Source organism: Alexandromys fortis, unplaced genomic scaffold (genome assembly GCF_014885135.2).
Source record: "Alexandromys fortis isolate MF-2015 unplaced genomic scaffold, M_Fortis_MF-2015_v1.1 scaffold_43, whole genome shotgun sequence".
In the NCBI taxonomy this organism is placed as follows: domain Eukaryota; kingdom Metazoa; phylum Chordata; class Mammalia; order Rodentia; family Cricetidae; genus Alexandromys; species Alexandromys fortis.
Genome location: NW_026067928.1, coordinates 3,688,795 through 3,702,325, shown reverse-complemented (window position 1 = coordinate 3,702,325; position 13,531 = coordinate 3,688,795). Strand labels below are relative to the sequence as shown.

Below are 13,531 nucleotides of genomic sequence, written 5' to 3'. Positions count from 1 at the left end.
AGTATGATGGCTTTAGATTTTGACCAGTCTCCTAAGTGTTTCTTTTTATTTTAATTTTGTTTTTCTAGCCATGTAAGATGGTACACATTTTTTTTCACATGCTTACTTGCTATATGTGTTATGTTGAGTAAGGTATCTGTTCAGGTTTTTGCCCTTAAATATCCTTGACAAAATTCCCTTTCTTAAACCTGAACACTTATCTCATAAAACATGCCAATCTCAATGTACGAATGTGTGGAATCCCCTGTGCCTTAGTCTCTGTGGGTCTTCTAACTGAGTTATGTCTGCAAATTGAACAATGACATTCTGATTTTCCTGCCTAGGTAGGAGAGGGAGAGGACCCTGGTTCCCAAAGATGTCTCTGCTCTGTGTCCCTCCCATCATTGTAATTCTAGGGCCATGTGACCTTGTACTGATAAATGGAAGAAGAGGAGTTGATTTTTCGTCTTATTCCCCCCTCATTCCCTTCCCATTTTTGTTAGGAGCTGCGGAGACCTCTAAGCTTCACGTATGCCACAAGTCCCATAGGATATTTTAGTTCTTCCAAAATGATCATTGGTGAGGACCTAGTTTTTTTTTTTTTTCTGGTAACTCTAGCCATTTTCTCATATAGAGTTTTCTATATATAATATGAGAAATTGGCTTTATCATCAAAGACCCAGGGTAATGAAACATTTGTACAAAAGCCAAGACTCTAATTATAATCATTATCAGAAAGTGTCATTTTAAAAACTCTGACAGGTGTCAATCATATATAAATATAGGATATATCAATGTATATATATATTTCCCCAGAGAATGGCAAAGATTGATTTTTTTCATACTAATGAAATATTTGAAATACAGTCATTGACTAGTTTGCAGTAGAGAGAAATATATTTGGTCCTTGCTTTCTTATCTGGCAGAATGGTAAATACTTTAGTGTAAGTATCTCTAGAATCTTCTAGTACATGGAAAGCTTATGTCAGGCCCAGACTAGACATCACTGCACCTACCTCTGCATCACCATAATAACTGAAATCATTCATGGAGAGTCAGCTTGAAGCAGCCTAGCGGAATCAGTGCGTCAGTTGTAAGTGTAATGCAGACAGTTAAACGCCTGGATCTTCCCCTGCAGGGGTTTTAGGCTTCCTTAAATTTTAATAGTAACGTGTGTACCTGCCAGGGAATGTTTGTGACATTGCTCGTTCTGCCTTAGGAATGGAAGTGATTCTCCTACACTTCCTGAGTGTCAACCTGATGGGAAATTGGATTTCTAATCTCTTCATTTGTTTTTCCTTTAATAAAAAAAAAGCTGCTTAACTTTTTTTATACATCAAATTCTAAATTATCACACATTTCTTTTAATTACACAGATAATAAATAACTGTTCATATAAACCACAACAAAAATAAAGTGAGAAAATATGTCAAAACAAAACTATCAGTCCACTTCTGTCAGCTCTCCTTTTTTTTTCTTTTTTTCAAGACAGAGTTTCTCTGTAGCTTTGGTTCCTGTCCTTTAACTCACTCTTCTAGACCAGGCTGGTCTCGAACTCACAGAGTTCTGCCCGGTTCTGCCTCCCGAGGGCTGGGATTCATGTCTGCTCCACTTTTGAGCATGTCATTTAATGTGGACTCCATTTCTTTTCTCCTCCTCTTCCAAAGAAGCATCACTCTAGACATGGGAACACAGTAAAATCTTCTTGTGCAAGACGAAGACTTTCCAGAGGGTCTTTTTGTCTACATCCTTGCTAGCCTTTTGTTGTTACGAAATTATATTTATTCTTCACAAATAGAGAGAATTCTGTAGCTGTAGGATTTCCCCTACGCCCTTCCCACCTGAGAGCAATGGATTTATGATAGATAAGATGACTTTCCTACCCTTGTGTCGCAACCCCTGTGGCATCGCATATCAGCTGTTTACGTTATGATTCATAGCCGTAGAAAAGCTGCAGTTATGAAGAAGCAATGAATTCACTTTATGGTTGGGAATCACCACACCATGAGGAACTCTATTAAAGGGTCGCAGCAGAATTAGTTGATCTTATGGTTTTAATTTATGGTTTCATTCATTGGTTTAATAATTATTGGCTGAGACCTTATTGAGTATTAGATATTTTAAAGTCTAGTATGAAGATATGTTAAGACCCCAAACACACGTTTCTCTGTTACTTCTATTCTGAATCTTGTGTATGAGCAATGAAAGCACCTGTCGGGTACGGATGCTGTGGTGACATAAGAAGAGTTGCAGCCCTGGAGACAGAAGCATCTTTAACATTTAAGCATCTTTAACATTTGAGCATCTTTAACATTTGAGCAAAATGATGGGAAGTGGAAAGACACCCTGCAGCAGGTTGGAGAAGATGACCCAGTTACCTCCACTGCATGCGTGTCTGCAACACTGTCGCTGAAGATCAGTCCTTCCTGCTGCACCTCAATTCTGAGTATTGTGAAGTGTTTAGACCAGTCACCTCTGTAGTCATAGGACTTCCGGCCGCGATAACTATGCATTGGTGTACTATGTCACCGGTTGTACTTGGCATGTAAAAATAACCTAAGGCACATTCTTATTGAGTTCACTTAGATTTCTACAGAAGTCAACTAACAAATTTTGAGGCACTTTTTGCATTAATTGATAAAATTCACTCAAAGGAAATAAGTTGTATACACTGTGTATGAGTATATATATATATATATATATATATATATATATGAACAGTATAAAATATAATCGTGATGAACTTATAATATCACAATGTTGATTACAATGGAAGTTGCACCACAACATCAAGATTGGTGGTGGTATAATTTTATTTACCTCTTGGGAATCAATGGAACTATCGATCCATAGCAAATACGTCTTCAGTGCGATCATAGCAAGACATGTTTGACAGCAACTTCAAATTGCCAGAGCTTATTACGTATTTAAAATCTAGTCAGCTGACTTCCTATGTTTCTTATGCACTGAATAAATCTGCGAGTGTTTTTGCAGGGAAATATTGCCAGTGTTGTCTGATCACAACGTACCGCATCACCTCCCCCAGCGCCTCCCTGATGGTCAAAGACGCTGGGACTCTCAGGGCTTCTACGTCTATTAAGTGGGGTTAGAATCCTGCGTGCAGAGGTTAACAGGCTTCCTGTGTGTGTGCTGCGATGTATCTGCCCTAATTATCAATTACTGCACCGATAGAAAGAACTTGGCTGCGGAGGCATTGTTCCCCAGCTGTTCACATTGCCGCTCAGAGTGTCTCTTATGGCTAAGGCTGGGCATGCTCCTGGGAAGCAGGGTGGGACTGTTCCCTAGGAAAACAACTTCATTAAAAAAAAAAAAAATAAACCGTGGCTAATTTTTCACTTACATGAAGCTAAAATGCACACTTTGACTTGAATATTTGTAGAATTTCAAGATCAACAATGGAAAAAAAATTGTGAAAATATAGTGATTTAAATGTGCTAAATGAACCATTGGTCCCAGTCAGGTTTTCATAACTCACCAGCTTTTAACTTCAAAACTCTGACTAGCTTGCGTTTCTTAAACTCGTGAGTTTATCCCAGCTTGTGGGACAGTAGTCAGGGTATACCAGCTGTAAATTGGTCCAGAGCACTAGAAGGGACATTAGCCCCTAATCAGATTCTAACAGTTCATTAAACCTCCCTTTCCTGTAGCTCCCTGTCCCCTCCTGGCTTGACCCAGGCTTCCTCTCACCTCCTCATCTGGGCAAGACCTGCTCCAGGGTGGGAAGCAGTGCCTGCTCACCCCTCACTGTCTACCTACCCAGCAGCCTTGGGAGGCTTTGTGAAGGGAAATTCCCAGAGCTCACTGTCTGAGATGTGGAGAGCCACCTAGTTGCAGCGAGACTTCCCCCAGAGCCACTGTAGCAAACGGGACAAGTGACAAGTCTGAGAATGGTGCCTCACTTGTGCGTTAACAATCTCAGGCCTTGGAGAAGAGATTTTAAGTCTGGAGGAAGTTAATTGAGTTTACCAGCAACACTTGGCAATATTGTAGCTGCTCTTGTCGGGATCTGTTAAGATGAGAAATACCCCCCACCAATACGGACAATGTTGTTCATTTCCAAGGGGAAGATAAGACAGGAATTTGTAATAGTCTAGGGAATGTGAACTTTTCAATGCTTCTTATGACTAATTATGAAAAATAGTGTATGATTTTTTTTCTTGTTGATTTCTCAGAAAAGATTTGCATAAGAGAGGACCTCTAAGTTCTACTTCTTAGAGGCTCTCCCAGAGAGTCAAGAACTGAAGTCAGGAGTGCTTCACGAACCTTGCTGTGGCAGTTGCTAATAAAATAGCCAACAGGGATTTGTTGGAGATTTTGTTGAACTGTTTTCATGAAAATCAGCTGCCTGAAACAGATAACGGGCCAGGCAGTGTTTAAAAGAATACAGTTTCCGTGTAATTATTTCAGGGCATAAGCTAGCCATGAGGGCGGCCGGGTGCCAGGGACGCAGCCCCACCGCCCTACCTATTACTACATACTAACATCAAACTCTGGCAATTATACTAACCTTTGTCACCCCTTAGACAAATATTTAAGAATAATTATATATGAACATACACAGAAATTTTGGCATAATAGCCAACTAACAAACTTTGTGGTACATTTTCCACTAATTGATAATATTCACCCATAAAAAACAAGTTATACATACATGTGAGAGAATGTTTTTATATTTGTATAATCTACATTTATACTGTACATCTATAATGCTTCTATTACCCATACACCCCGTATATATATGGATGCCCACTTTCTAAGATCTCTTTCGTGTCCTGTCACCTCTGTAAGGCCATTGAGCACAATGTCTACTCTGAAGCCGCAGGTTCAGTCACATCGGCTTCTGGGTTTAGCCAGTGTGTCAAGTCTAAGTTGGCAGATTTGAAATGTATTTTATAATACATCTTATCTGGGCCCTGCGTGTGTGACTATACGATTGCCTTTGTAGATGGCTGATTCAGAATATGCCTAGAGCAGAGAGAATTCGGAAAATATAAACTTGATTTCATCTTCTCATCAACACTCAAGAATCTGTGGAGCCACCGTTTCAGTGTGACTTTCCTTTCAGAGGCAGTAAACTGTGCAATGAGAATGATAAGAAAATCTTTCCTACTGGTGACTCTTAGCTATTCACTTTTAAATTAAGACTTGGCTGTTTTAAAATAGTTCCTTGGGAGTCGATATGTAGAGATTTTCATTTTCTCAGAACTGGTATGGTATAAAAATTAAGCCAGTCTAGGATTGTATTATTTTGTCTTTAGATTATTCAGACTTCAAGAGTATAAAGATTATTTTTATCTGCATTTTTCATTTATGGATGCCTGTACACAATGCACCCTATAGAACTAAGGACGAGAGAAAGAAGCTTGCCTTGTATTTCCTCCCACTATTGAGAAGGAGCTGTAAATTTTCCAGCCCCATATAAATTAATGTAATGTTTCCACACTGCAGTTTATTACAGCCTGACCTCCAACCCAGAGGTCAGAGAGTCACATTGATTCAGTCAATGTCCTGGTCATTATTTCAAATGGAAGTTCATGTAGGGGGATAATTGGTTATGCCGATATTCACATTTAATTATGTTTCATTCTTAGAGAATTAGGTGAGCCGTACTGAAGGCATGGCAATGAAGGCAGACTACCTGAGAGTGTCCTCTTCTGGTTCTTCAGAACTAAATCTTCCTCTCTCTTCTCTTCACAGAATCTCCACACCCTTGAGAACAGAATGCTAATGCTTGATGGGATGCCGGCCGTCAGAGTCAAAACAGAGCTGTTGGAATCTGAACAAGGGGTAAGCAGAGATCTCCATAGATGCCCCCCTCCTCCCCGTGCCTGGGCCATTCACTTCCAAAGCAGCATTCTCTCTCTGTCCCTCGCCTAAGGAATTGATTCTCACCCTCGTGCAACCTTAGACGTCAGCCTCCCCTTTGGAGGGGACATGTTCTGAAACTAGGACTTCTTGCTGACTTTAGGAGACACCTATGGCTGAGTTAAAATTGCTGTCGGAAAGCTACTGAGACCAAAGTAAGGAGAAAATGTTTAAAATGAGATGGGAATAGAATTCCTCCATGTGAAATTCTAAGTTAGGAGATGACTAAGAACAGGCACGGGAACATTACAATTGGTTAAACGGATTTTTTTGTTTTTGTATCTACCTCTCCACCCCATTGTTATAATTTTACTAGTTCTAGGAGATGGTTGGTAAAATTGGGACAGTTATTGTGAAAAGTACCCAAAAGCAAAAGGAACATGATTTAACAAATTATAGCTAAACTCATGAACGAATGTATGGATACAATAACAGAGTGTCTAAGAACACAGATTTTGTGGGAGGGTACATAGGCTATTACTGATAACATTTAAAGCTGCACTAATCAAAAACACAAATCCAGTATAACAATTACAGTGGTGTCCGACCATGGGATTTAAAGAAGAAATCACTGTTTCCCTGTGTACACGCTGGCTACATACCTTATAACATTGATACCACTGAAGCAGCACGAAAAGCTAACCAAAGAACAAAAATCAGTCCATATTCTGCCTTAGTAAAGTCTGTCCTAATATAAGAAATTAATATTAAACATCAGTAATTTTGTAGTTGAGGGATCTAAAGAAAATTTTAATGTCAATTAGCATCCCAGAAATATAGGATAGAAATCAGTGTGAGTAAGTCCATCTGGGATCCCCCTGGGTCTTAATGACTTCATGTTTCATTGTCTTTGTAATGGCTGCAGAGGCTATGGACCTGTAGTAGCCGCTGAGTTCTTTTCAGTTACTTCCACATTCCTTTGCATTTCCTGGCCGTCTGTGGCATCATAGCGTTATTTCTCCTTCTCAGCGCAAGCCTGTGTTTGAAACAGGTCTCTATTCCGGCAGAGGGTGTCTCTTCATCTTCATATCTGGCATTGATTTCTTTTAAGTCTGAAAGGAAATGTGTAGAGAATGTCCAACCCTTACAACCCCCGGTCTTTATGCTGGAATAAGGACTTCTCGATGCTGAGAGAATAGAGCATCGTTAGAGGAAAAGAAGACACAGTCGCCAGTGCTCGTAGACAGGCATTCATGTGCTCGTCTGTGCTTTCCACCCAGGCTCAATAGGCCAACCTTCCTGAATGGCCAACACGTGCAGTCAGCTCTAACCTTGATTAACTAACCTAACAGCAGGCAGGTGTTTCCCTGTTTCTTTAGCAGTCTGCCGTCTGAATTCATTTCATAAAATCTTAACTCTTGTCATGATCCTAGTGAAATTAATCTCTGTGTGATCCCTCCCTCTCATAATGCAGGTAAGAGAGTCTTTTCTTGCCGATAGGGGAGAACAGGGAAAACGGCAGTCTGCATTTTTCGGCGTCTCTTTTATCTCGCCAAACTTTCTTCAACATGAACAGCAATAAATCTATTGAAAGCGCACATGTAAGAGAAAGCAAAAACCTACAGAAACTCATAAGCCATGGTGTGGACCGGGGGTCATTGTCACCAGCCCAATAATCTATAACAATATCCAGGGACTTCAATCTACTTTTTGGTCATTTTTCACTTTCAAGGTAAGCTTTGCGTGAAAAGTGTAGGGGTTTTCAGGAAATGAAGGCCTGTATCCACAGAGTTTATAGTGAGGAGCAATTGCACATCACATGATTTATAGAAAATTCTGTTTGCCCTTAAATATGGGCAGAAAAAAAAAAACTTGTGGATTCCTTTAAAATCAATTTTCTTCTTTGTGAGTGGAGCTGATGTTGCTCCCCTAACACTAATTTAGACTGCACATGGTGGAGGGAAAGAAATATCACTTTTCTTTAGCCCTGTATGTATTTCTGAGCTGTATGGCTGGCATAATCCTCTTTTCTTCTTCTGGAGAAAGTCTCAAGAGAAACGGCCAATAGTGTTTAGTGACACGATTTTGACCGCAATACAATCCTTTGTACTACTTTAAATCTCCGCGGAAATAGATGAAATCAGCTGGGCGGTGGTGGGTCGTGCCTTTAATCCCAGCACTCAGGAGGCAGAGGCAGGTAGTTCTCAGTGAATTCAAGGCCAGCCTGGTCTACGGAGTGAGTTCCAGTCAAGACGCAGGGAGAAATCTTGTATCAAAACCAAACAAGCAAACAAGAAAAGAAATAAAATGTAAAATATTAGTGATTTTCATTTTTGAACACGTTACTGTATTTTTTTACCAGCTATCATGGGGGGAATTGCATGTATAGTGTATGATTTCTGAATCCCAGATATGTAAACAGAGACTGCTCTTTCGTTCCCAGCTGCCCAGACCCAAATACTCATACAGAAACTATATTAATTTACAGCATTATTTGGCCAATAACTTAGGCATATTGCTAGCTAGTTCTTACATCTTAAATTAACCCATTTTCTATTAATCTGTGTTATTATCATGAGACTGTGACCTACTGGTAAAGTTTCAGCGTCTGTCTCCTTTGGCAGCTAGATGATGTCTCTTTAACTCCACTTATTCTCCATATATATTTCTGTGAAGATTTCCCACCTGACTTACTTTGCCAAACCATTGGCCAAAACAGCTTTATTCATTAATCATAAAAGCAAAATGTATACAGAAGGACATCCACATCGCAGATATATATTCTGAGAAAGTTAGAATTTTGAAGATTTCCTAAATTTTCTTGATTAAAAGTCAGTTGACTTTTAATCATACAATATAAACATGCTAGAGAAATTTAAGTGAATGACTTCTTGCCCATGTGGTTATGGGGTCTTGAAAATGTCAACATTTCAACATTTATTACTTACTGAGAACAAACACTGAGGAAACTCTTCTATATGGTAGCAATGGATAAGGAAGCCTAAAGTTGGTACCTTCATCGAATTTTTAATTTCCTGTTCATGATTTTGGCCTCCCTTGTTCATATATTCCTTTGTCCCTCTCTTCAACTGGATTCCCAGAGCTCAGTCTCATGCTTGGCTGTGGATCTCTGCATCTGGCTCCATCTTTTACTGGATAAAGACTTTATGATGATAGTTGAAGTAGTCACCAATTGGATTACAGAGGAAGGCCAGTTGGACCAAGCTCATGGGAGCTCAGGAACTCTAGACCAGCAGCTGTAGAGCCTCCAAAGAACCCAACTAGGTCCTCTGCGTGTGTAACATGGTCTAGCTGAGGGACTCTGCAAGTAAGACTAGGATCTATCCTTGGTGCATGAACTAGCTTGCCAGAACTCATCCCCTATGTTGGGATGCTGTGCTCAGTCTTAATGCAGCAGGCTTGGTCGTGCCTCAACTTAATGGGCCCGGCTTTGTTGACTCCCTTACCCTTTGGGAGGAATGGGTGGGAAATGGGTGAGGGGTTAGAAGAGGTAGGCAGGAGGAGGGGTGGGAGGGAGAGCTCTGGTTGGAATATAAAATGAAATTTAAAAAAAAAAGTCATTTAAAAAAGATGCACATATCAGTTTTAAGTCTTTTAAGGAAGAAAATAGATTTTGTTTCATTTTGTTTTTCTCTAGGCAACATGTTAGAGACTCAGCATACACATTCTGCTTCATGTACCGTGGCTGGCTATCTTATTTCTCTCCTGTTGTTGCAAACAGTCCCTCAGGTGTGCTCCTGCTATTTGCTGGTCCCTGCCTGTCTCCCGTCCCTCCTGGGACTTGGTGAGCACATTTCAGGGGCCCAAAGGAAGATGTGGTGGATAACTGGGCTGTGGGAGACAGAGCGTGATTGGCAGGCCTGGTACCTGGCTGAATGAGCCCCTGAGATCATCATCTGACTCACCTTCGTGTCTTTGCATCTTACCTTCACAGAAAAGCAGTTTGATGGGTGTTTGACATTCAAAATGCTCTTTTCCTCTCTTCTTCTCCTTTTCAGACCTCAGAATATCAAATAACAAACTTGACTATGGTTAACTATTTCCCCTGGGAAGTTCTGTCTGCCATTCACTTAAAGAATTTTATGTGTAGTTTTTGAATGTGTTTTGGGGTCAGAATGGAAGCTCCTAGAGGGCAGGGGCTATTTCTTCTCTTTCCTTTTCATATCTCTTATTGTTTCCCAGTGCATGACATCTGCTCAATTAATATGTGATTTATCCTCTGCCTACATATTCTAGCCAGCATGTCATTTATCTATCGCCAGTCAACGGTTTGCTAGCCTTCTTTGTCTACTTCATATGGGTTAAGTGAACATTAACATGGAATTACAAATATTGGACACTCATAGTCTCATAAAGTAGCCGAGGTCTTTGTCTTGTAGCTGCGTGAACTGAATAGGAACAGCCACCTATAGGCACCAGCTCCCTCTGTTCTGAGTTCCCAGGCTCATTCTCATCCTTTCAGTGATGTTGACGATCAGCCCATCGTCCTGTGACGTCAGCTTCCCTCAAGCTTGCCCTGAGACAGGACGTGCTGCTGAGCGGTCTGTGGCAAGGGAGTGTGCTCTTCTGATGCACTTCAGGGGCACAGCCAGGAATGAGGGAATGACTTCGCCTGTCCGTGACCTTGGTGTGCACACCCTGCTGTTAGGAGAGCATTAGGGAAGCTCTCAGCCTTTTGGATGTTCTAACATGTTATTAAGCAAAGGAGGACATCAGGAAGAGAGTTCTAGAACTACCACGCTAGAGGGGAGGCTGAGTGCAGAGAAAGGGACTGCCTCAAAGACATAAAATGTGACTTTATTCCTGGCCCCGCAGTTTACCAGCCTGAGTGACTTTAAGCGGTTCCTTCTCATCTCTGGACTTGTCTGTCCTCATCTGTGTAGTAGGGGTACTGCAGGGGGGGGGGGAATCTCGCTTCCCAGGCTTCCTCTGATATCCTATGATCTGAGAAGGTCAAGGGGTAAGGGGAAACATTTCTGGTGGGAGATTTAACTGCCGTACTCCAAACGAATCTACTTGTGTGTGGAAGCCAAAGACAGACATTAAAGCGAGTCCTGTGTGAGCCCCAATGCCAACTCCACCAGGTGCCAGTCCCGTTCACCATGTTCAGCCTCCCTCGGCATCGCTCCCTCCACTGGGAAGTGGTCTACCTTCCAGCATCACAATCACCCACCTGCCCGTCCGCCCGCCTGCCTGCCTCTAGTGGGTGCTTAATAAACACCATCCCTGTGAAGAAATGTCCCAATGCTTCCAGTGCAGCTGCTGTACTTTTCCTGAGGTTTTGTCTGTTTTCATCAGAGACCTCAACATCTAAGTTACTCTTTAATTCAACACACAAATTTGAGGTAAATCTCAAATTGCCTGCCTCCTTCCTACTTTTGACATTTTTTTTAAGCAACAGCCCTCCAAGCTAGCTATATCCTCAATCCTATTTTTGCTTTTTATTTTCTTTTTATTTCCAAGGTCATGCTAAGTGGTCCAAACCCACATGAACTCAGGTAGGTCTTGAACTTTCCAGCTTCAGAGTAGCCCGGATGACAGACCTGCAGCCCCAGCGTTGCTCAGGGCCGAGGTATTTTGAGCATGAGCAGTCGAGACGCATGAGATCTAGACACATGGAGAAAAGAGGACAACGGGGTCTTGATGATCTCCTCTGTGACAGCTTGCAGGAACTTTTACAGAAGGTTCTACAGGACACTCATAGCCCAGGGCTGCGGGAGTTTCTGTATACAAAGACCCGAAGAGCACGGTGCAGCAGCTGTAATGCAGGAGACCTCTTGCTTTATGGTACTCATTACTCCCCATCATCGCAGCCCAGGAGCTCATGAATAAGAAGGGCTCGAGAGACAGTGATTCATTCAGACACTGTTGTAGGCGTGCCTGTGTGTGACGCTGCACAAAGCAGAGGCTGTGGAGATCGGCGCTGTTCTGAAAGAGACATCAACTCTTATACTTCCTAAAGAAATATGGACAGACACAAGTCCTATAGCTCAGCCTGGAGACGAGCTATGGGAACGCTTATTTAAGGCAGGTCATTACATTGCGATTCAGCAGCAGTACAGAACAAAAAAAACCAACAACAAGGCTCACTTTTTCCCCCTTGGTTAATGTCTTTGTTTAATTTTACATTACATCTTTAATGTATGTCCGTGTGGGGTGGCTAAGTTAGATATGGTTACTTTAATGACCTTGTCAGACGTGAGAAGGAGGCGTTTACTAAAAACGCCGCTCGTGTTGCCCTTTAACAGGGCCTCATTATTTCCCCTCCCACTGTGGCACAGGGGCTGGCGTTGCTGGTAAATGGGGAGAATTATCTTAGAGGTATGAATTTGCTTATCATTTCGTGTCCTCTGAAGACCCGCAGCGGAGATGGTTTGATCTGTGGTGCAATATCGGTGTGTTAGTAGCATAGCATCAAAGCAGGGCACACACGGAAGCTGTGATCTTGTTAATCTGAGACGCTGGGGCAGGGGGATCTACTTTCATAGAATTCATGATTTTAGGGAAGAGATACCATCTACTAAAGATGCAGAGTTGGTCTGGATTTAATAATGTCAGAATGGCCAATAAATATATTAATAGAAAGAATTGAAAATCAATGAGCTGTGATAGTAATTACAGATAGTGCCCAGGGGAAATATAACCGAAGCGCAAATCCTCTCCCGCAGGGTCTGCCTCGCGCACAGGATGAGTTGGTAATTCTGTCCGTCCCCTGTCCCTCTTGCTAGGGTCTTTCTCCTTCAGATTTACTCCTTTGTCACACCCAGTTCCGAGCCCTTGCTCCCATGATGCTATGGAGCCTCCAGGTTCCCCAGGTTCCTGCAGGTGACCAGGTCTCACTCATTAGATGAGGGGGACAGAAAACGTGATCCTCTCCGAGAGATATTTGCATTTTTATAGGGTCAGTCCATTAGAAAAAAGAATGTTTCTTAAAGAAATGGAGTGCTTTGAGTAATTTCAGGATTTCGGGTAGGGGCAAATTAACCTTCCCAGAATTTTGAGCTTGCCTGGAGATCATGGTCCAGTTTGCTTGTCCTTGCAGTAGCTGCAGACATATTTATATTGCGAAGCGTGTACTTCTCTCTGTCTAAAAATGCTTCCTTGGGCTGACATTTGCCCGCTGATATGGTTTATTAAGTGCCTCACAAAAATATCCTACTTAACCCTTGCAGGAATTGATCTTCAGACCCAGAAGGGTTAGTTACCATTGGGAATTGACTTCCCGACAAAAACAGCTAGACAAACAAACACAGGAATCCTATTTTTTACCTATCGTGCAGGAGGTGGTGACCCTCAGGAGAAGAATAAACCCAGAGGAGCTGTGTTGTGACCTCCCTGTGACTGGAGGTAGCGCTAGGGCCACAAAGCAAGGGGACATTACTCACCAGGGCATGCGATGTCTCCATGTTAAGCAGAGGATGGAACTTGGAGAGGTCAGGTCGGCTGCTTTGAGGGGGAGATTGAAAGAGATGAAGTTGTTGCAGAGTGTCTTCTCTGCCAGAGAAGAAAGGCACATGTCTATCTAGAAGGCCAGAGCCAAACGATGCTTAGAGCACATGTGTCTATATGAAGCAAAAAGAAGAGGCCTCCTGAGAACATGGGTCCAAGGAGAGGCCAGAGATACCCAGCTTAATGTTGGATTTTGAAAACATCTGACTCTTTAAACATAACATATTGCAGGAAATAAAAGAATATTGACATATAT

At 41.9% G+C, this 13,531-nt stretch overlaps 1 protein-coding gene across 4 annotated transcripts in view; it reads left to right on the top strand.

Annotated features, from left to right (window-relative positions):
• Klf12 (KLF transcription factor 12) overlaps positions 1-13,531 on the top strand; it is a 370,757-nt gene that overhangs the window by 147,874 nt on the left and 209,352 nt on the right. For 3 of the 4 annotated variants that reach the window (XM_050144660.1, XM_050144658.1, XM_050144659.1), the window contains one exon: positions 5,698-5,787. In XM_050144660.1, coding sequence (XP_050000617.1) covers positions 5,722-5,787 — 66 coding nt within the window. In that variant the 5' untranslated portion in view covers positions 5,698-5,721. Of the gene's footprint in view, positions 1-5,697; positions 5,788-5,807; positions 6,021-13,531 lie in introns of those variants that run through there. The other variant, XM_050144661.1, reaches the window with a different exon arrangement.